The sequence below is a fragment of the Panthera pardus genome, unplaced genomic scaffold (genome assembly GCF_024362965.1).
Source record: "Panthera pardus isolate Hobbes unplaced genomic scaffold, ASM2436296v1 HiC_scaffold_10, whole genome shotgun sequence".
Lineage (NCBI taxonomy): Eukaryota > Metazoa > Chordata > Mammalia > Carnivora > Felidae > Panthera > Panthera pardus.
Window position 1 is genome coordinate 43,343,024 of NW_026526655.1, and position 20,322 is coordinate 43,363,345.

Genomic DNA, 20,322 nt, shown 5'->3' on the forward strand with positions numbered 1-20,322 from the left:
ATCATGACTTGAGCTGAAGTCAGACGCCTAACCAACTGAGCCACCCAAGCACCCCTCTAGTTCCAAATTTCTACTCACTTACTTCAGGAACTATTTCAGAATCTACCACTTTTAGGTACATGCTGGAGAAGACTAAGAGAAAATAATGATATCCTCTACCTGCACCAATAAACATAAAGGCTTCTGAGAATTTCTTTATGGGAGCAATCATTTTAAGTACAAAAATTAAAAAGAAAGTCCTCCCCCACCCAAATACTTTCAATGAATGTTTCTGGTTTATAAAAGGCTAAGTGAAATTCAATTACACAGAAAACATACACTGAATTGTAAAGCCTTTCTATGTGATATTACATTGACACACAACATGAAAAAAGAGCCCGAGATACAAAAATACAGTTGTGATTCAGGAAATGGCACCAAATTAGAACAGTTTTATTATTTAACATACCAATGTATATACATTATCCTCCCAAATAAGAAACAATTTGATTCCAAAGTTTAAAATGTAGTTTCCAAAATGAATCCTTATTGTAAATTTGAAAAAAAAAAAAGTCCTGCAAATTAACACAATTTTGACTCTTGACTAAAATATGCACCCTGTACCAATCACCTCGCATACAAAAGGTATATTATAAATAAAACTTTCAAAAAAGATCTTGGATGTTTATTGCACGTTGTACAGAATGCTTGCCACTATCTGAAAGGCTTTTCAGCTCTTTACTGTATAATCTGTTTAAAGGATTTCCTCAAACTTGGGTGAAAACACTCTGCAAATATGAGCCTATATAGGATCATATATGCTGTTTACCAGAAACAGGAAAATACAATCTTATTTGTAGACTTATTTGGACTGCTTCTGCACTTTTTCTGAAATAAGAATGACTCTGTTTTTTAGTGTTAAAAGCAATGACAAGATCCGGACACGTTAAAAGTCCTGTTCAAATGTCAGTTTTCTCTTTTCAAATAGAAACTACGTGGAGAGGCATTTTTTTACCCAGTCATATATTTCTACTTTCTAGGACCAGCCCTTCTTGAAGTATATTTGTTAAAGATCACACTACAGGATTCAGAACAATGCTGTTCGTCAGCAACAGTTACTGTTTTGGTTTCAACATCTCAACCTCTCTCAGCCCTAGTAAAGTTAGCACAAAGCAGCCAGCCTGCCATGGCCTGAAAACCAAAAAAGGGTTCCCAATAAGTTTTCATTGCATCCAGCACAGTGCCTTGCAAAGAGCAGGCACGCAATAAATATCTGATGAATGAATGCACTATCTTCTGGGACCATTTCCTATACGTAATTACTGATTCATGAGTAATATGCTGATTTAAGGTACACAGATCTAACACAATGACTAAACAGAAAACACGTGTGACATGTTACAGGCCAGGACACGCTGTGTATTTTAAGGGTTAAAACTATTCCCGTACTAAAAATTGATTAGTCGAATATTTTTATTTTGCCAAGGGACTCTTAACAGTATTAGCCTTTGGCAATTCCCAAACATACAATGAACCCCAAACAAAACGAAACAAAACAAAACAAAATTGCACTATTACAGGGAAACAAGTCCGTGAAAGCAGAGAGGAGGAGCCAGTTAAGGAACAGCAACTTCAAGGAGACGGTTGTTTTTTCGTTTGCACGTTGGGACGCTCCCATTTTTCTGGTTGCCCTGAATAAACTTCACACATACTTTATCCTGTCTGAACTGAACCAGGAACCTGGAAGAAAAGAATAGGGCAGATTAAAGAAAAGTACACACACAACAGCTGATGATGACACTAACACTAGCTTTTGTTTGTTTCTTTTTTTTTTTAAGTTTATTTATGTATTTTGAAAGAGAGAGAGGGGTAGGGAGGGGCAGACACAGAACACAAGCTGTCAGCGCAGAGTTTGATGTGGGGCTCGATCCCACGAACCTTGAGCTCATGACCTGAGCCAAAATCAAGTCAGATGCTTAACCGGCTGAGCCACACAGGTGCCCCCAACTAGCTTTTGTTTCCTAATGGATATTGACCTTGACAAGTATTGCCTCTTTCCATCAGCACTTGCAACAGCCATCACTTAGCCCCTAAGGAAAGTGAAGTTCATTAACTCATCACACTCCAGTAAGGTAAGAAGGGCTAAGAAGAATTATTTCCATGTTTCAAATGAAGACCAACCTGCTCTTTTCCCATTTTTCTCCATTTTTGCATAGTAAGACCATAAACTGGCAGGGGGTGGGCGAGGTTCCTATTGAATTACCAACAGATTGAGAAAATTAAATGAAAAAATATCATTAAAGAGGTCTAGAGACACTCCAGACTATGATTTCCAAACACTGGTTACTGACATTATTTCCTCAACAATTTTTGTCATATCCACAGACTATGCTAATAGTTGTTTCTAACCCTAAATAAGTAGATTTCAAAGTAGCTGTGACCTATGGAATAATAATAAAATTGCAAGTTTGATATTCCCTTTATATTTTTTAATGTCCATTAAAATATATATACTATATACTACATATAGTATAGTATATATAGTATGTATATAATAGTATATATATATATATATACACTATATATTACTAATACAAACTACATATATACTATATACATATATAGCATATACATATAATCATAACACACACTCTGTCAGTGCACACCCAAAGCCACTTCTTATCCTACAGTAGTAGCACATGTGGTACAACATGTGAAACCGTATTCTAGTTCCAATCTGTCCTTTCATAGACTGTCAGGGGTCAAGTGCTCGTCCACAGGATGATTCGTCACACCTTCCTACCACAAACGTACTGCATTCCTGCTGGGCTCAGGGCTGCAAGGGACACCTGGCCATACAAAATGAGGTCCCTGCCCTCAAGGATGGCATCCCTGTGGAGGAAGGAGAGCGGCATGACTGGACCAGAACCCGGGCTTTCCCATCTCAAAGCCAGTGCTCGTCACTCCAGCGTAAGAGTCAGTACAACGTGGCCATATTTGCAATATGTTTCTCAGGGAACAGTTTTCTGAGTTGCTGGCATATAGCTGAGTCACTCTAACAACCGTGTGACAGATCGCATGCTCACTGGATCCACGACAACGGCAAACATCAAAACAGCTCTGTTCCATGCACATTAGTCTCAGCGTCAAGGTCTACAGACCCCGTCCGTGTTTTGCAAACATTGCCTACAGGAGTGAAATGTGACACATACGCTCCTGATTTATCAATTGTTTTAACAGGATAGTACTTCCCTGCTTTGGAATGGTCTATTTCTTTTTACCTTGAAAGTACTGACAAAAAGAATTATGGCTCCAAAATCGCATCTCTCCAGCATATATACTTGTATCTACGTGCCTCAAAGAAAGAAAGCACCTTTCGAATTTAATGCCAATACACACATTTAAAAAAATCAAATATTTTGACATTTTAATTTTCAAAGACCACTTATAGTGTAATGAAAGTATAGGGAGTTCTCTTCCCCAATAACTTTAGCATTGGCTGTCTTCATGTTCACAATGCATGATTGCAAGATTTATTGAATGTTCACCATGCACCATACTTTTCTTAGTAAGTTACATATATTAACTCAACTTTAAAATAATCCTATGAGGCAAGTAATATTATTAATTTTTTTTAATGCTTATTTACTTTTGAGAGAGATAGACATGCACGACTGGGGGAGGGGCAGAGAGAGAGGGAGACACAGAGTCTGAAGCAGGCTCTGTCAGCACAGAGCCCGACGTGGGGCTTGAACTCATGAACTGTGAGATCATGACTTAAGCTGAAGTCAGACGCTTAACCAACTGAGCCACCCAAGTGCCCCATAGGCAAGTAATGTTATTCCTCTCCACCTCATAAAAGAGAAAACTGGAGCATGGCCCACAGTGAGGGCATGGTAATCAGAGAATCACCCTCCAGCAAACAATAATGTTGAATGCATTCTTTCACAGCATCAATACCAGTTCGAACATCACAGCAAAAAGAATTTACATGATTTGTTCTGATTTAAAATATTCAGACAAACAACTGCATATGTTGAATGATTTACATGTTTGTATATTATGTATGTGTACCCATGTACATACACACACACATATTTAAAATGTTTAATAGAACAAATTCACTTCGGTTTTTTCAATACTTTTAGGACTTTGTTTTTAGAAACTGTTTAGAAATATTACACATTTTATTTAAGGTTCTCCTTAAAATGCAATCTATTTATGGACTGAACCGTTTGGGAATAAGAACTGGGAATTACAAAGCGGGTTAAAACTGCTCGAAGGAGTAAATAGGACTCTGACTCTCCTCTTGTAAACTGACAGCCAGTTTATCCATAATGCCTAGGGAGACTGGGTGTATTAAAATATTACTTCTGCTTCTGAAAAGGACACACTGAGGAAGGTTTCGGTCATTGAACTGCACACTGGATATAATACTAATCTGCCGAGGGGCGCCTGGGTGGCTCAGTCGGTTGAGCGTCCAACTCTTGATTGTGGCTCAGGTCATGATTTCACGGTTCATGAGTTCAAGCCCCGCATCAGGCTCTGTAATGACGGTGCGGAGCCTGTTTGGGACTCTCTCTCTCTCTCCCTCTCCTGCACTTGTGTGTGTGCTTTCTTTCTCTCTCAAAATAAATAAACTTAAAAAAAAAATTACTAATCTGTAGAGCTGGCAGTGAAATGGATTAAAGCCACTTAGGACTGCAAAAAAAATACATCATGGGCACCCCTGCCCATGACTTTGTAAAATTTTTTTAAAATTTAAAATGCGCTCCAAGGAGGTGTATGATCCTTGCTTAAGAGCTCTAGAGGTTGTGAAACAGGCTACATTGACCGTTGCTCTGCCATGTGGCTCCCTGAAGCCTGGGCAGGGGACCACGGGTGCTCTGCAGGATGCCATCAGCTGTTTTGTTTTTATGAAACCAAACAACGATTAGCGATTGGAAAAGGAAAGGTGTTTTGGACTGGTTTACGATGCGACTAAATGTTTTGTTTTCTTCACATGGCCACCCTGTAAACCTTCACTCCCACAAGCATGGTTTACTGAAAGCTTATGCATCCAGAACATCATACCCCTCTCTCTGACAAGGCAGGGTCCCTGCCACCCACAAGCAAACCATCCCCATCAGTGTTGCACAACTGTGTGCCTCACACACAATGTGAGAACCACGGGAGGGTTCTGTGGTTGATGACGTATGAGAAACAGCACACGCTATCCTGCCCAGCCCCTCTGGAGACTCATGATGTGTGACAACATAGCACATCTGGGGAGACCTGTAGTAAAGAAAGATTGTACATTTCCACGAGCCACTACTTTCTTCACAGCAGAGGCTGTGTTCCTACAATACCAGCTTGGGAAATGCTTAAGAGTAGCAATCCTTTGTGGCCTGGGTGCTGATGTGACTTTCTCTGTAAAGACAACCTCATTAATGTAGTGGGTCAACCGTAAGGCTGCTTCATCCGTATTCCAAGGAGCTCTTGCATCTGGAATACACAGAATCTTCCCGGGATGAGTGGGAATTACCAGTTCCACCGAAACAGAAGCCCTGCATCCCAAGTTATAAAACATTTCAACTAAAGGGAGTTTAAAGTTAGAATAGGTCCTAACAGGTTAAAATCTTAATTGACTAGAACCCAAGTAGCCATTATATTTTTTCCTGATACGTATTCTTTGTTTAATGAGAAAGGACCTAATGACAAGAAAAGCTATTTACTACAAACTGCAATTTCCTATGTAGAGTATACATAAAGGTCAATCTCCCACCAAATCTAAATACCACTGTTGGTGTACAATGAGGACAGATGATGAACCCAAGGTTCTGTACATCCTCAAACATCAAGGAGAGTTAGCTTGGCCTACAGAGGGATAAGAATGGGTATGAATTTATTTTGCTTTTTATTTTATTTTATTAAGTTTATGTTGAGAGAGAGAGAGAGAGAGAGAGAGAGAGAGAGAGAAAGAACAGGAGCAGGGGAAGGGCAGAGAGAGAGAGAATCCCAAGCAAGCTCTGTACTATCGGGGCTCTGCCCCGACACGGGGCTCAAACTCACGAACCGTGAGATTATGTCCTGAGATGAAATCAAAAGTCAGACACTTAACCGACTGAGCCACCCAGGCACCCCAAGAATAGGTATGAGTTTATTTTAGAAAGACTTTTAGAAAGAGTTGAAATAGAATAGGCTGGCAAAAATCTTAATTAGGAAATAAAACCATTTCTTGAGCAATCTGGTTCCATGACTTCTTACTGTACATGCAAAGAAGTATATAAACAGGTAGTAAACACTCTATTGAAAAGTAAAGTAACCAATCAGGTATCAATCGGCACAGTAACTCAAATTCATTCAAATGAGCTCATATCGATAGATTTCGTAAGTGGGGGGAATGCTCCAACCTGCATATAAATAATCAGTCTCTATCCTTAGAGCCCTACTGTGAAGTAAAAAGAGCAAAATTTCAAATTTATATATAGCAGTCTTAGCACACCAGTCAACCTTGTCAACATGGAATGCTTATTCTCTATCTATGTCAGAAAAAGGCATAGCAAATATAATACATCCAAAACAGCACTCTTGATTTCAGCCCAGCCACCCAGCCACCCCCAAACCCTTCTTTCTTAAGCATCATCTGTGGCAGTAAATGGTACCACCATTTGGGCTCGGGCCCCAGACCTACCGTCCAATCTGTTAATAAGTCCTCTTGTTTTCCCTCAAATTACATTTGGAATCTACTTCTCACTACCTCCCACTCCCACCCTAGCCTAAGCCACATCATCCTAGACAGCTCAGAGAAGCTCCCAATTTTTCTCCACTTCCATTTTTGCCTCCCTAGAGCTATTTTCCACACTGCAGCCAGAGGAATCTTTGAAAATCACAAATCAGATCATGCCACATCCTTGCTTGAAACTTATAATAGCATTCCATCGACCTCAGTAAAATCTCAACTTCTTACCTTAGCTACCAAGCTGCACATGGCCGGGTCTCTGTCTATCTCTTCAGGGTCTTTTCCTACCATTTCACTCTGCCATTAAGTTCATTCCCATCTCAGGGCCTTTGCTCCTGCTGCCTCCCTGCCCTGGAAGGCACCTCCCAAGATGGTTGCCTGGCTTGCTCCACTGATTTCAGCCTCGACTCAAATGTCACTGTATCAAACAAGCCTCCCTGACCTCCCTATCAAAAATAGCACACTCTGGGCCTTATCCTGCCTTTTTTCCCTCTCCACAAGCATTTGTCATTAACCAAAGTCATATCACTTATTTATTATGTATGCATATTTGTCTCTTCCACCGGGATGTCAGGGACATGAAGGTAAGAACTTGATCAGTACCATTCACTGCCCGTCCACCATCTAGAATAAATACCAGACGCACACTCGCCACTTAAAGGTAGTGGTTGCATTAATGAGTAAGACTAGAGTGCTCGGCTAAAGCAAGAAAGCAGAAAGTGAAACACCACATTCAAACAGTTATGAACATACTCATCAGAAATTTCGATGCTGAGCTTCTGTTTGGTTTGGCTGAGAGTCGTCCGATACAGCTTTGTGGCCATTTCAATAAGGTGATCGCTGCTGAAGAGAAAGTCTCCTTTACTAGCTGCTTCAGAGCCCTAAAAGGACAAAGCAAGAGTCAGACCATCATAATTAAAGACAGCTTAGGAGGTAAATGTTTACAGGCTTGGCTGAAAACGTATTTACTGGCTCTTTAAAAAAACATTAGTTACTGGAGTCCATTCTTCTAAATAAACAATAACGATGAAAGCTGTATTTCTTCCAACTTGCTTGGGGCACTTTTAGTAAGGTTACCTAACCTGACGCTACCCAAAGTTGGTAGGTAGACCACAGGCACCTTGCACATCACCTGGGAGCTTGTTAGACGAGGAGAACCTCAGGCCCTAGCGCAGGCCCACTGACCAGGATCCCTGAGTGATCTGTTTGCACATTCAGGCTTGAGAAGCACTGACCTAACCTACAACTCAATCTGAAAGGGCTGTTTAAAAAATTCTTCAGTGGTTTGGTTAAAAACATAAGCAGAACAACAACACTCCCAACAAATATGCTAAGGCAGTGGCTCTCCAGCTAAGCTACACAGAATAGGATGGTTGTGCCCCATTCCAAGAAACTCTGGTTTAAGGGGACTGGGGGCATGGCCTGGGCACCAGCATTATGTGTAATCAAGGTTCAGAATCCCTGTGTTAGGACTGGACATGCTCCCTTTAAGTTAGGATCCACAGGGGGGAAAAGAGGCAGAATGAAGCATACGGGACTTTCCTAAGTATAGAAACAGCAAGCTACATGCACTACCAGATACATGCAGGTCCCTAAATATGATTAATATTCGCCGACATCTGCTTATTCAGTGACTATTTGTTATATGAAAGGCACTATGCTGAGCACTTTACACAGTGTCTCACTGAATCCTTATAACAACGTTATGAACTAGTGCCATTATTTTCTCCATTTTAAAGAGAAAAGGGTGCCTGGGTGGTTCTGTTGGTTAAGTATCCGACTCTCTAAAAAAAGTCTTTTTAATGTTTATTTTTGAGAGAGAGACAGCACGAGCTGGGGAGGGGCAGAGAGAGAAGGAGACACAGAATCCGAAGCAGGCTCTGGGCTCTGAGCCACCCAGGTGCCCCAGTTGGACTCTTGATTTCGACTCAGGTCATGATCTCACGACTTGTGAGATCGAGCCCTGCATTTGGCTTTGCGCTGACAGAGAGGAGCCTGCTTGGAATTCTCTCTCTCCCTCTCTCTCTGTCCCTTCCCCACTCACGCGTGTGCACACACATGTGTGCACATGTGCTCTCTCTCAAAATAAACATTAAAAAAATAAATACAATAAAACATAAAGAGGAGAAAAATTAGGTAGGCACACAGAAGTTAAATGACTCGGCCAAGGTCACTGTAAAATTGGTGAGACCAACTCCAGAGCCTACATTCTTAACTACTTCTTTCAAATCAGGAAGTCCTCAAGGCACCTAGGTGGCTCAGTCAGTTAAGTATCTGACTCTTCATTTCAGCTCAGGTCCTGATCTCACAGTTGTGAGATCAAGCCCCACACTGGGCTCACGCTAAGCATGAAGCCTGCTTGGGATTTTCTCTCCCTCTCCCCCACCTGTGCTCTCTCTCTCAAAAATAAATAAAATTAAAAAAAAAATCAGGAAGTCCTAGTTAAGCTAAAAAAGCACTGAATGTTAAAAAGTCTTTAGGTCAAAGTTATGAGGCAGTTGTTTCATTGTGGTTGCCTTCTTTAATTAAAAAACCACAAATTAAAGATGAATAAGGGGATGAACATTTATCAAGCGGTATACAGAAAAAACCACAGGAGGAAGCAATGAACATCCTGGTATTTCCATGTATTATTCTCAAAATAAAGCACATCACTGTGAGTGCAAACAAAAGCTGCTCAGGGAAATCAGAATTCAATGAACAATAAATGTGATTAATCAGTTCAATTTCAACTAGTCAATTTCAATCACTGAAAAGCCAAGCTTGAGATTTTACATAGGAGTGAATATAGCCCAAATCTGCAAATCAATAACATGTAGAAAATTTTAATGTTTTTGTTTTTTATTTTTTTTATTTTTGAGAGAGAGACAGAGACAGAGTGCGAGCAGTGGGAGGGGCAGAGAGAGAAGGAGACACAGTATCTGAAGCAGGCTCCAGGCTCTGAGTTGTCAGCACACAGCCTGACGTGGGGCTTGAACTCACAAGCCATGAGATCATGACCTTAGCCGAAGTTTGATGCCTAACTGACTGAGCCACCCAGGCGCCCCAGATGTAGAAAATTTTAAACCAGTGCCTCGGAAATTGGACAAATGCAGAAATCTTTCAAACAAATCAATAGTTGGACCTTTACCTCTTTGAGATGGATAGCAAAGAAGCCATCATTCTGTGAGCTCATCGATACTTTGGTCACATCCACCAAAGGAACCTCTGACTTGATCTGCCCGGACTTTTGATCGGCAAGAAGGAGATTATTATTTGTTAAGAGGAAAATCCGGGATGTGCTCTAAAACAAAACAAAACAAAACAAAACAAAACAAATAAGGATGTAAAACCAATGATGAAAAACACCCCAAGTGGTCCTTGAGTTTAAAGTATTAGTTATTTGCAGAAATGCCCATTTATTCTGTATCTTTCAGCATGCATACCTATGTAAACTGAGAACACACTAAAAACACAAATAACGTATCTTAAATCATGAAAGTTTCAGAGAACAAGCAAAATTCCACCTAAGCTTAAAGGGGGAACATCTTCCTTTATAAGAATTCTGCTGAGAAAATGAAATGCAAATTTGAATATTCAGAAAACTAAAGATGACTGTCCCAATTGATAAACACTTCTTACAAGTCTTCAGGGATAGCATTTTACCTTCCCATTGGCACGGTTAATTTTGTTCACCACTTCAGCAATGATAATCTTTTCTTCAATAGCATCTTTGAGTTTCTTATACTTGGGATTCTTGTTGATTTCCAGGTAAGCTCCTTGGAATGGTTGCCCAACACTGGAGGGAAAAAAAAATTCCCCTCCCATTAGAAACAGTTCCAGATGGAAGTATTATGGGAGAAAGGTAACACGTTAGCTGATCCTGAAGAGCGATACTTCATCAGAGTTAATTTTATGCATTTTACACATGTCCTAAATAGTTGGAAATTAAACCTGAAACCTACTTCAAATACATTTTTGATGTCATCATGGCATTTTGTAGGTAGGACTTTGATAAAAATCTTATCACATGGAACAATCAAGATAGAAACCTGTCACAAGAAAGACAGCCAAGGCCCAAGTGCATGGTCTCAAGGAAAAGGCAAATCCTTCTAATCTGTTAATATAAAGTTAACAGCTACCCACAAAGGGCTTCTAATGCCTTTAAACAACATGTGGCAACGGGAAAAAAGAGCACAGATCATTACCATCAGCTGCTTCAAAGAAAAACTTCATTTTCTTGCAGAGAATCAGAAAATCAATAGGCCGCCTGGGAAGAACAGATCCAGAGCAACCGCTTTAGAAGAAAGCTACAGAGCACTTAATATTACCATATAACTCTGGCTCTAAATAGGCAATGTATGAAAGAAGAAACAGGCCTTTCCTCCTAGGATATGCCCCTACTCGGACAGAAGGGGCCAAGGTCACCATTCAGAAGCAGAGCAGTTTTCTTTCAAACAAACTGTATCTTACAAGTCGCACAATCATGTGCTAGGATGTCGATTTCCCTTAAAGGTTTGTGGGGTGACACCTGCAGGACAGCTTCTTCAAAGACACCAAAAAAAAACCCCCACAACAACAACAACAACAATAACAACAACAAACTGTGGTTTCACTCTGAGCTGTAAAGTTCTGGCAATTTGCAAATACAACTTTAAATGCTTGTGTTGTGGGTGGAGGAATAGGGAAGAAAAATCCACGTAGGTGGTCAGTGTTTCACAGCTCCCAGCACATAACAGGCTGGCACCCAGAAGGGCCGCTGCTTCCCACAGTGCTGGGAGGCTAAATTATCCCACCCCTCTGACTGCTGCGGGGGGAGCATGCACAGAGAACATTACCCAAAGAGGACCTGGCTTGATGTTAATATTTTTTTCTTGCTGTTCATAGTCAAATGTGTCTTTATTCATTTAATGTTTTTAAAGGAAGAATCAACAAATGTGTTTTTAATAATTAAAAAGTGCTAAGAGTCTCTGAATTTGTTTCTTCAAAAATGCATTTTTCTCCTTTCAGTTTCTGAAGCGTCACCCACAGGGAATGTTAATTAAGATGATTACAAGTGAAAAAGATATAAAGAAAAAGTTAAATCAATTAGTTGCTGGAGAGAGCACAGGGACCATTTTCGTGTTCGAATGTGCTTTCTTTAGCAGGCACTTTGGACAACTTCGGATGAAGATGCTACGTGGGATTCATGGGGAGTATGTACCATCTCAAGTCACCAGGTCAGCTGACCCAGGAGGCTGTGTCCCTAAAGACACAGAGAATACAAGCACAGCACATGGAGTACATGTGAATATACTCAGCAGATAATACTTTTTATTTCCGGGCCATCCTTTGGAAGAAGCTAAAAGTTGTTAAAGATTTCGCTTGAAATTGTACAACCTACTTTTTTATTTAAAAACAGATGAGGGGGCGCCTGGGTGGCGCAGTCGGTTGGGCGCCCGACTTCAGCCAGGTCACGATCTCGCACTCGGTGAGTTCGAGCCCCGCGTCAGGCTCTGGGCTGATGGCTCAGAGCCTGGAGCCTGTTTCCGATTCTGTGTCTCCCTCTCTCTCTGACCCTCCCCCGTTCATGCTCTGTCTCTCTCTGTCCCAAAAATAAATAAATGTTGAAAAAAAAAAATTAAAAAAAAAAAAATAAAAAAATAAAAACAGATGAGAAAGGGATAGGGATTCTGGGGAGAAATGATGAACTTGGGAGATAGAAGAATATTCAGATAAGCGGTCTTTACCAAGGGTTTCACTTGGTAAACTTACAACTGATATTGCTTCTTTTATTGAGTGCTTGGTGCCTACAATAAAGGGACCGATCTGACTGCACAGGCCACTAACGTCATGCCCAAGGAGTTAGCAGACCAAAGGCCATCACAGAGCAGTGCTCCCGCAACACTCTTAGAGTGACAGACCAGCTCACTCTTCTTTACAATGCAAATGAGCCTGACCCAGCTGGTTCAAGGAAGAAGACTGGCATGGGGATTACAGTATATTACCAGCAGAAATTGGGCCGGCCTCTGAAAACTATGGAAAATGAACAAGAATTTACAATGAAGATTTACCTTAATAGCCTATGCAATTTGTATTTTAAACGATGACTTCTAATTATTTAGCGAAGTGTTTAGGCTAATGCCAATGAAATAAAACCAACAAATGTAATCTCATTTCGTTACAGTATGCCATGAAAGCCATTGCTCAAAAGTGTTTAAGTGTACTTTTTTCAACAGAGCTGAGCTTTATTTCCATGTTTATCTTTGATGTCGAATACATATTAGAATCAGCATACAACTTGGGAGAAAAGCTGGACGTTCTCCACTGAATGGGTTAAAAAGGAATATAAAACTACAAAATACTCATTTTAGGTCTTCAATTCTAAATTATGGAAAACAGAACAATAATTACCTTGCCATTTTTCTCTTTCTAGTTTTCCAAGATGAATTTCATTATAAAATATTTTTCACTAACAATTAATTTTAAGAAAGGAAATAAGGGATTAAAACCACTTGACTTTAAGTACAGAGTACAAATAGTCTTAACACGGAACTCCTATCTTCTATTTAAAATACAAATATTTCATCATAGTATGAATTGAGAGTGATTAACTGATGTCAACTGGAAATCTAGTGACCTAAGCAAACCCATACATGCCATTTGCTTTTGTCTGGAAGAGTTAGGCTGATCATAAAATAATTCATAGAATTAAAAATCTCTCATGTATCACTGAAATCAAACTCCACTAGAAGCGACCTACAAATATATTTGAGGAGCTTTTAAAATACTGACTTTTATGGGTAAAGCAAAGCCATAATACCTAGATGGGTATAAAGCCTTCTTGTCTTTGAAGAGTTCACTGGCTTCTAATTTTTCTTCGTAAATCAGCTTTTGCTGGTCTGTGAATTGGTCTCTGTATTTTTTACACTGTGAAAAATGAAAAGGAGAAAAAAAAAAGATATCACTTACATAAGTCATTACTCATTCTTAAATATGCTAAGCCAATTTAGTAACATGAAGAGTAAGAGTAAATGTGTACAAAATATCCATTTAAAAAAACCAAGAGCATTTTTCCTTTTTGGGTTTTAAAAGGTTGGTCTTAGAAAATGCCATAAAAACTACGGTCTGTATTGTGGAACTTGGGATGCTTCTTCAGAACACACGAGGGCCTTGCTAGCAAGGGCCCTACTGGGAGTACTGACCCTCCCACTATGACATCAGCCCCGCCCCCACCCCTGACATCCTTTAGGCTTCAGGCTGTCACACTCTTCTCACAAAGACTTAGCCTAAGAATGACATTGTACATCACAACTCATTGCACACACTGATTTACATGCACACACATAGACAACTGACACAAAAGCTTCACAAAACAATTCCTTCAACATGCCCTGTACTCTATTATTTTTTTTTAAACTTTAGTTTTTATTTTTTTAAATTTACATCCAAATTAGTTAGCATATAGTGAAGCAATGATTTCAGGAGTAGATTCCTTAATGCCCCTTACCCATTTAGCCCATCCCCCCCTCCCACAACCCCTCCAGCAACCCTCAGTTTGTTCTCCATATTTATGAGTCTCTTCTGTTTTGTCCCCCTCCCTGTTTTTATATTATTTTTGTTTCCCTTCCCTTAGGTTCATCTGTTTTGTCTCTTAAAGTCCTCATATGAGTGAAGTCATATGATTTTTGTCTTTCTCTGACTGACTAATTTCACTTAGCATAACACCTTCCAGTTCCATCCACGTAGTCGCAAATGGCAAGATTTCATTCTTTTTGATTGCTGAGTAATACTCCATTGTGTGTGTGTGTGTGTGTGTGTGTGTGTGTGTGTGTGTGTATAGATAGATAGATATATACACACACACACCACATTTTCTTTATCCATTCATCCATTGATGGACATTTGGGCTCTTTCCATACTTTGGCTATTGTTGATAGTGCTGCTAGAAACATGTGGGTGCATGTATCCCTTCGAAACAGCACACCTATATCCCTTGGATAAATACCTAGTAGTGCAATTGCTGGGTCGTAGGGTAGTTCTATTTTTAATTTTTTGAGGAACCTCCATACTGTTTTCCAGAGTGGCTGCACCAGCTTGCATTCCCACCAACAATGCAAAAGAGATCCTCTTTCTCTGCATCCTCGCCAACATCTGTTGTTGCCTGAGTTGTTAATGTTAGCCATTCTGACAGGTGTAAGGTGGTATCTCATTGTGGTTTTGATTTGTATTTCCCTGATGATGAGTGATATTGAGCATTTTTTCATGTGTCGGTTGGCCATGTGGACGTCTTCTATCCTACTGTACTTCATTTTAAAACGCTGGTCAGTAATCTATTAAATTGATTTCACAACTCACAAATATGCTACAACCCTTGGTTTGAAAAATACTACTCTGAATCCCCTATTGCCATTTTACGGTATGGACACCTGACCTGAGAAATCTCTCCTTTGGCTGGATTCTGAGATGGTACTGAAGGGACACAGGGGGTGGCTGGAGGGGCAGGGACAGGTTGTTTTATTTTTATTTTTTATTATGTTTATTTATTTTTGAGAGAGAGAGACAGAGAGTGAGCAAGGAAGGGGCAGAGAAGGGAAGACACAGAATCCAAAGCAGGTTCCAGGCTCAGCTGTCAGCACGGAGCCCGACCTTGGGCTCAAACTCACAAACTGCAAGATCATGACCTGAGTCAAAGTCGGACGTTCAACCGACCGACCATCCAGGTGCCCCTAGGCCAGGTGTTTCAGATGAACTCTAAGACATTCAGTTACAAATGTAGTTGAGACCCATTGATATAATTGTATAAGGGAATGTTAGCATTGCTGCCCACACTTTCAGGAATAAACACATCCCTCTCATTCTCTATCCCCAAATGCAAGGGAGGTAAGGGCCAGGGGCCAGGGGAGAGCAGAGGCAGAGCAGACTCCTGGTATTAGAAGCTCCCCATCGTTATTTCTGAAAACAGTCTCACTGTCAGACTCAAAGAGGGAGATGAGCACTGAGACACTGGTGAATTTCACCAAACTGACTCACTAAGTTAGGAAACAGAAGGGAGAATCCCATTCCACATGCTGTGTCACCAATATTACACTATTCAGTGATAATGTCACTCTACATATGTAATTCTGGAAAGGGACAAGCCTACAGTGCCCAGCAGGAAAGAGTTTCCTGGAAGTGATACCCATCAGTCATTCACTTACCAAATATAATAAGCCTTTCAATGATTATATCGTAGGATTATATGGTTATCATATTAATGATTATATCGTATCTGACATTTGTACATATTTAGCATTCCATATATCAACTGAACTACTAAAATAAAGTCAACATCTATATAAGTAACCCACGTACTTCTGGGCAACACCTAAATAACACGTTATGCTCTCATAAAATTAAGGAAGCTAAAAATATAAGGCAATGTCAAATAGATTTTTAGCTTCCATTTAATTCAGGTTGAGGGAAACTTAATCTCTTTGATGTCTTGTGAGGCACTCTAAAGCCGTTTTTCTTCCCCAGTCCATCAAAACATGTAGTGTTCTCGCGTACGTTTATGCACGTACTCAATACATCTTAGAAAGTAAACTCCTACAATCTTCCAGATTTAACTGTATCCTGTGAAGATGTTCAAATTTTATTATTTCTATCTCTGGCAGTATTCCTTCAGGTAAAGATGAATAACAGAAACACATCAAAACAAAACAAAAACCTGAACTACTTTAAAGCAACTGGAATCTGGAAGGGAAAGACACTGGAGCCATGCACACTCTCCTTTCCAGACAAGGATGACAGGTGACAGTCATGGGAACACCTGGCTGCTCTAGAAATTCTCACACAAAGCCAAGTACAGTGCATGGTTCAAAAATACCAAGGTCCTCAGATATGTCTCTTAGAGGTTAGAGGAAGAGCATGGTTAAAAATCTGCTTTTACATAACATTTTTCAAACGCTCAAAATATATGTTAAGAAGTCTCTGAAAAAAAAACCTAACAAGGCATTTTTTTACCCTCCACAAGTGGAAAATCCTTTTTAGTTCTTTGTGAGTAGAATCCAAAAATAGGTAAGGTCTTGATGGCCAGTTCTTGTCTATTGGAGATAAGGAAGGCATCTTATTTTTCATTTCCAAGAAGTATTTTTGCACCTGTGTTGAGTTTGACAAAAAATGCTAGATAAGTAAAATATACCAGAAAAGTCATTGTTTTACATAAACCAGGATCAAGCAAACCACTTGGTGGAATTTAGCAAGTTTTAGTTTATAAAATGTTGCAACTCCTCTGGAAAATCTCTTTTTAACTCTCTGTATTGGTTGGGAAAATCTAAGCTCCACTAAGTGGTTAAGAGAAAAGAAGAATACTAATTTTAAAATTAAAATTAATACTTACACCAGCTAACACTAGAAAGCTGCATTGTTTAATAGGCAGCCACTTGCCACCTGTGACTATTTCTATTTAAATCTTTAGTAATTAAGAAAAAAGTTAAAAATCCAGTTCATCAATCACATTAGTTACATTTCAAGTGCTCAACAGCCACATGTGGCTAGACTTTACTGTGCCACAAAGATCTAGAACATTTTCACTGCTGCAGAAAGTCCTATCGGACAGCACTGCTCTAGAGTACTGAATATGAGCCAGGAACTGTAAGAGCTTTCAATTATCACTCCATTTTACAGGCGACAAGAATGAGGCTCACAGAAGTTAAGTGATTTGCTCAAGCCGTAAATCTGTACATGGCAGAGTGAGCTGGCTCCAGAGTTTGCACGTTACCACTACATATACTTCTCTGGAAGCCAGAGGGAAATGTTAGAATCCATCCTGGAATCGTGGCACAGCCCTGCTCTCCTCGTTGACCAACCTCGCCCTGCAGCAGCTTGTGGCAGTTCAGCAGGGCAAGATCTTGGTGTTCCCCTCAGATTCCTATGTTGAAATCCTAACCCCCAATGGGATAGTGTTAGGAAACGGGGCCTTGGGGAGGCAATTAGGTGAGTAAGGTCACAAGGGGTGGTGCTCCCAGGATTACCACTCTTATAAGAAGACACGGGAAAGAGCTTGCTTCTCTTTCTCTTCTCCTGTGAGGAAACTAGGAAAAAGCCCTCACCAGAACCAGACCATGCTGGCACTCTGATCTTGGGCTGCCCAGTCTCCAGGACTATGAGAAATAAATGTTTATTTATTTTTTTTTTTTAAAATTTTTTTTTAACGTTTATTTATTTTTGAGACAGAGAGAGACAGAGCATGAACGGGGGAGGGTCAGAGAGAGGGAGACACAGAATCTGAAACAGGCTCCAGGCTCTGAGCTGTCAGCACAGAGCCCGATGCGGGGCTTGAACTCACAGACCGCGAGATCGTGACCTGAGCCGAAGTCGGCCGCTTAACCGACTGAGCCACCCAGGCGCCCCGAGAAATAAATGTTTATTAAGCCACACAGTCTATGGTATTTTCATTATAGTAGCCTGAACCAACACACCAGGCTTTCTCGGGTTCCCCTTCCCCAGAGAACGTTCTCTCTGTCAAAGAACATTTCATTGATCACATGTGGGCCGCTAACCTGACACAATTCTACCTGAATTTGAGGGGAAATGATAGAAGGTCACAATCTCTCAGTGTCACGGCTAGGGTTTAATAGTTACCAAACAAGCCATTTATGATTGAGGTGGTGCTATTCACTAGTTAGTCCTATAATGCTAATTAGCCGCATAGAAAGTATAGACTTACAATTCTCTGAAGCGTAAATTCATAAATTTTCTTTCCAGCATTGGCTCTGAAGAATTTCCTGTACTCCCGACGGACCTTTAAATAGAAGCAGCAGAACACAGAGGTTAACGTGTGGCCGGCAGGTGCCCACATGATACACTTCTATCAAAAAAGGAAAAAAAGGTGGAACAAGTCAAATTTATAAGTGACTTTCTGGATATAGTAAAATGATTGAAGCACACTGAGACAGTGGATTTTAAATCAGAGAAAAAGAAACGAGAGCTGCAAAGTGGTAATACCAGAATGTTCTAATGTTTTAAATCCTCTCAATTCGTTTTTAAAGTGCCTGAAGATTTGACAAGAAACACTCTACAGGCATGGCTACAAACTCATCACAAATCAAAATACATATCAGAAAAAAAATTACATAGGTAATTTTCACTGCAAATTGTTCTTAAAAGATAAAAAGAAAATGCCTGACGAACTCCAGCACAGCTTCCAAAGCCCTGCATACGAAGACAGGACTTCAGTGCCGTGCGCTGGGAGCTCATGGTGCCTAAAAATAAGAACTTAAAAAGAAGCTTGTGGTCTCCCATTAGAAATCTCCCATTTAACTGCATTAATTTTTCTCTCATCTCTACTCCTGTCCGAGTTTCTACTAACACTATCACAACACTCAGGACATGTTACAGTTTTAGTTTCCCTATTTCTTCCTTGCTACACTGTCCTATGCACTTTGCACACTAGTGTTCAACAAATCAATTCACTAGGTGAGGTATTTACCAAACGAATGAATGAATGATACAGTTAAGTTTTGAAACTGAGAAAAGAAAACTAAACACTACTTAAAATACCGATTGTCACTCGGCTGTCAATGAGAACGTTAGATTTTAGCAAAACACCAGCCTATTTGAATAATTCAGACATGCTTTGCCTTTTTCTTTTGTCTTTACTTTTCTGGGTTTAACTGCACATGTTCAAAATCCAAGCTCACAACCTGCTAGCCAAATTCAGTTTGTAGAAAAATGTTTTATACGCCTATTTTTAAATGAAGCACTTCGCACGGAAAATTCAGGCTACACGTTTCTCTTCAAGTTTTCTAAGATCTAGCAACGGTGAGCCCCATTCCCACATGACAAAGACGAGACCACAGGAGCTGTGGCTGCCTTTATGGGACAGGATGCTCCACACTGCTCAGGGCCCCATCCTTCCTGATCCACCTTCCATCTGCTACTTCCCTCATCTTTGTGACCTCCCTGGTCCCATGGGGCATGTAAGTGCCAGACCCATTCTCTACGCTTACGGATTATTAAGGTTTAAAATTTTTTCCAGGGGCACCTGGGTGGCTCAGTCATTAATTAAGCATCCGATTCTTGGTTTCGGCTCAGTTATGGTCTCACAGTTCATGAGTTCGAGTCCTGCCATCAGGCTCTGAGCTGACAGTGTGGAGCCTGTTTGGTTTCTCTGTCTCTCTCTCTTTCTCTCTCTCCCTCTCTCTGTCTCTGCCCCTCCCTCTCTCAAAAATAGATTTAAAAAAAAAATTTTCCGGGGCGCCTGGGTGGCTCAGTCGGTTGAGCGTCCGACTTCAGCTCAGGTCACGATCTCACAGTTCGTGAGTTCGAGCCCCGTGTCAGGCTCTGGGCTGATGGCTCGGAGCCTGGAGCCTGCTTCCAATTCTGTGTCTCCCTCTCTCTCTGCCCCTCCCCCATTCATGCTCTGTCTCTCTCTGTCTCAAAAATAAATAAACATTAAAAAAAAAATTAAAAAAAAAAATTTTTCCCCCAGATACCACACAGGAAGTTCCTCCTTTTGTTCATATTCTATGGTACTGATTATCCTTTCTCCTTTAGCCAAGGAGTTGCTAGATTCAAATCTCAAACTAATAAAGTTAGAAGGGACAAAGGGAAGAAAAATGGTACCTTTTAATTGGCTCCTGGAATTTTAATAGCATAGGGAAGCAGAGAAGTTAGAGTAA

At 40.4% G+C, this 20,322-nt stretch overlaps 1 protein-coding gene across 4 annotated transcripts in view; it reads right to left on the reverse strand.

Moving 5' to 3' along the window:
- Positions 1 to 411: 411 nt before the first annotated feature.
- Positions 412 to 20,322, reverse strand: part of MYO1B (myosin IB) — a 187,584-nt gene continuing 167,673 nt past the window's right edge. For all 4 annotated transcript variants that reach the window (XM_019462617.2, XM_053906819.1, XM_053906817.1 and 1 more), the window contains 7 exons: positions 18,369 to 18,443; positions 16,664 to 16,798; positions 13,482 to 13,588; positions 10,346 to 10,478; positions 9,831 to 9,983; positions 7,454 to 7,581; positions 412 to 1,719 (listed from right to left, as the gene is read on the reverse strand). In XM_019462617.2, the coding sequence (XP_019318162.1) occupies positions 1,596 to 1,719; positions 7,454 to 7,581; positions 9,831 to 9,983; positions 10,346 to 10,478; positions 13,482 to 13,588; positions 16,664 to 16,798; positions 18,369 to 18,443 (855 nt within the window). In that variant the 3' untranslated portion in view covers positions 412 to 1,595. The remainder of the gene's footprint in view (positions 1,720 to 7,453; positions 7,582 to 9,830; positions 9,984 to 10,345; positions 10,479 to 13,481; positions 13,589 to 16,663; positions 16,799 to 18,368; positions 18,444 to 20,322) is intronic.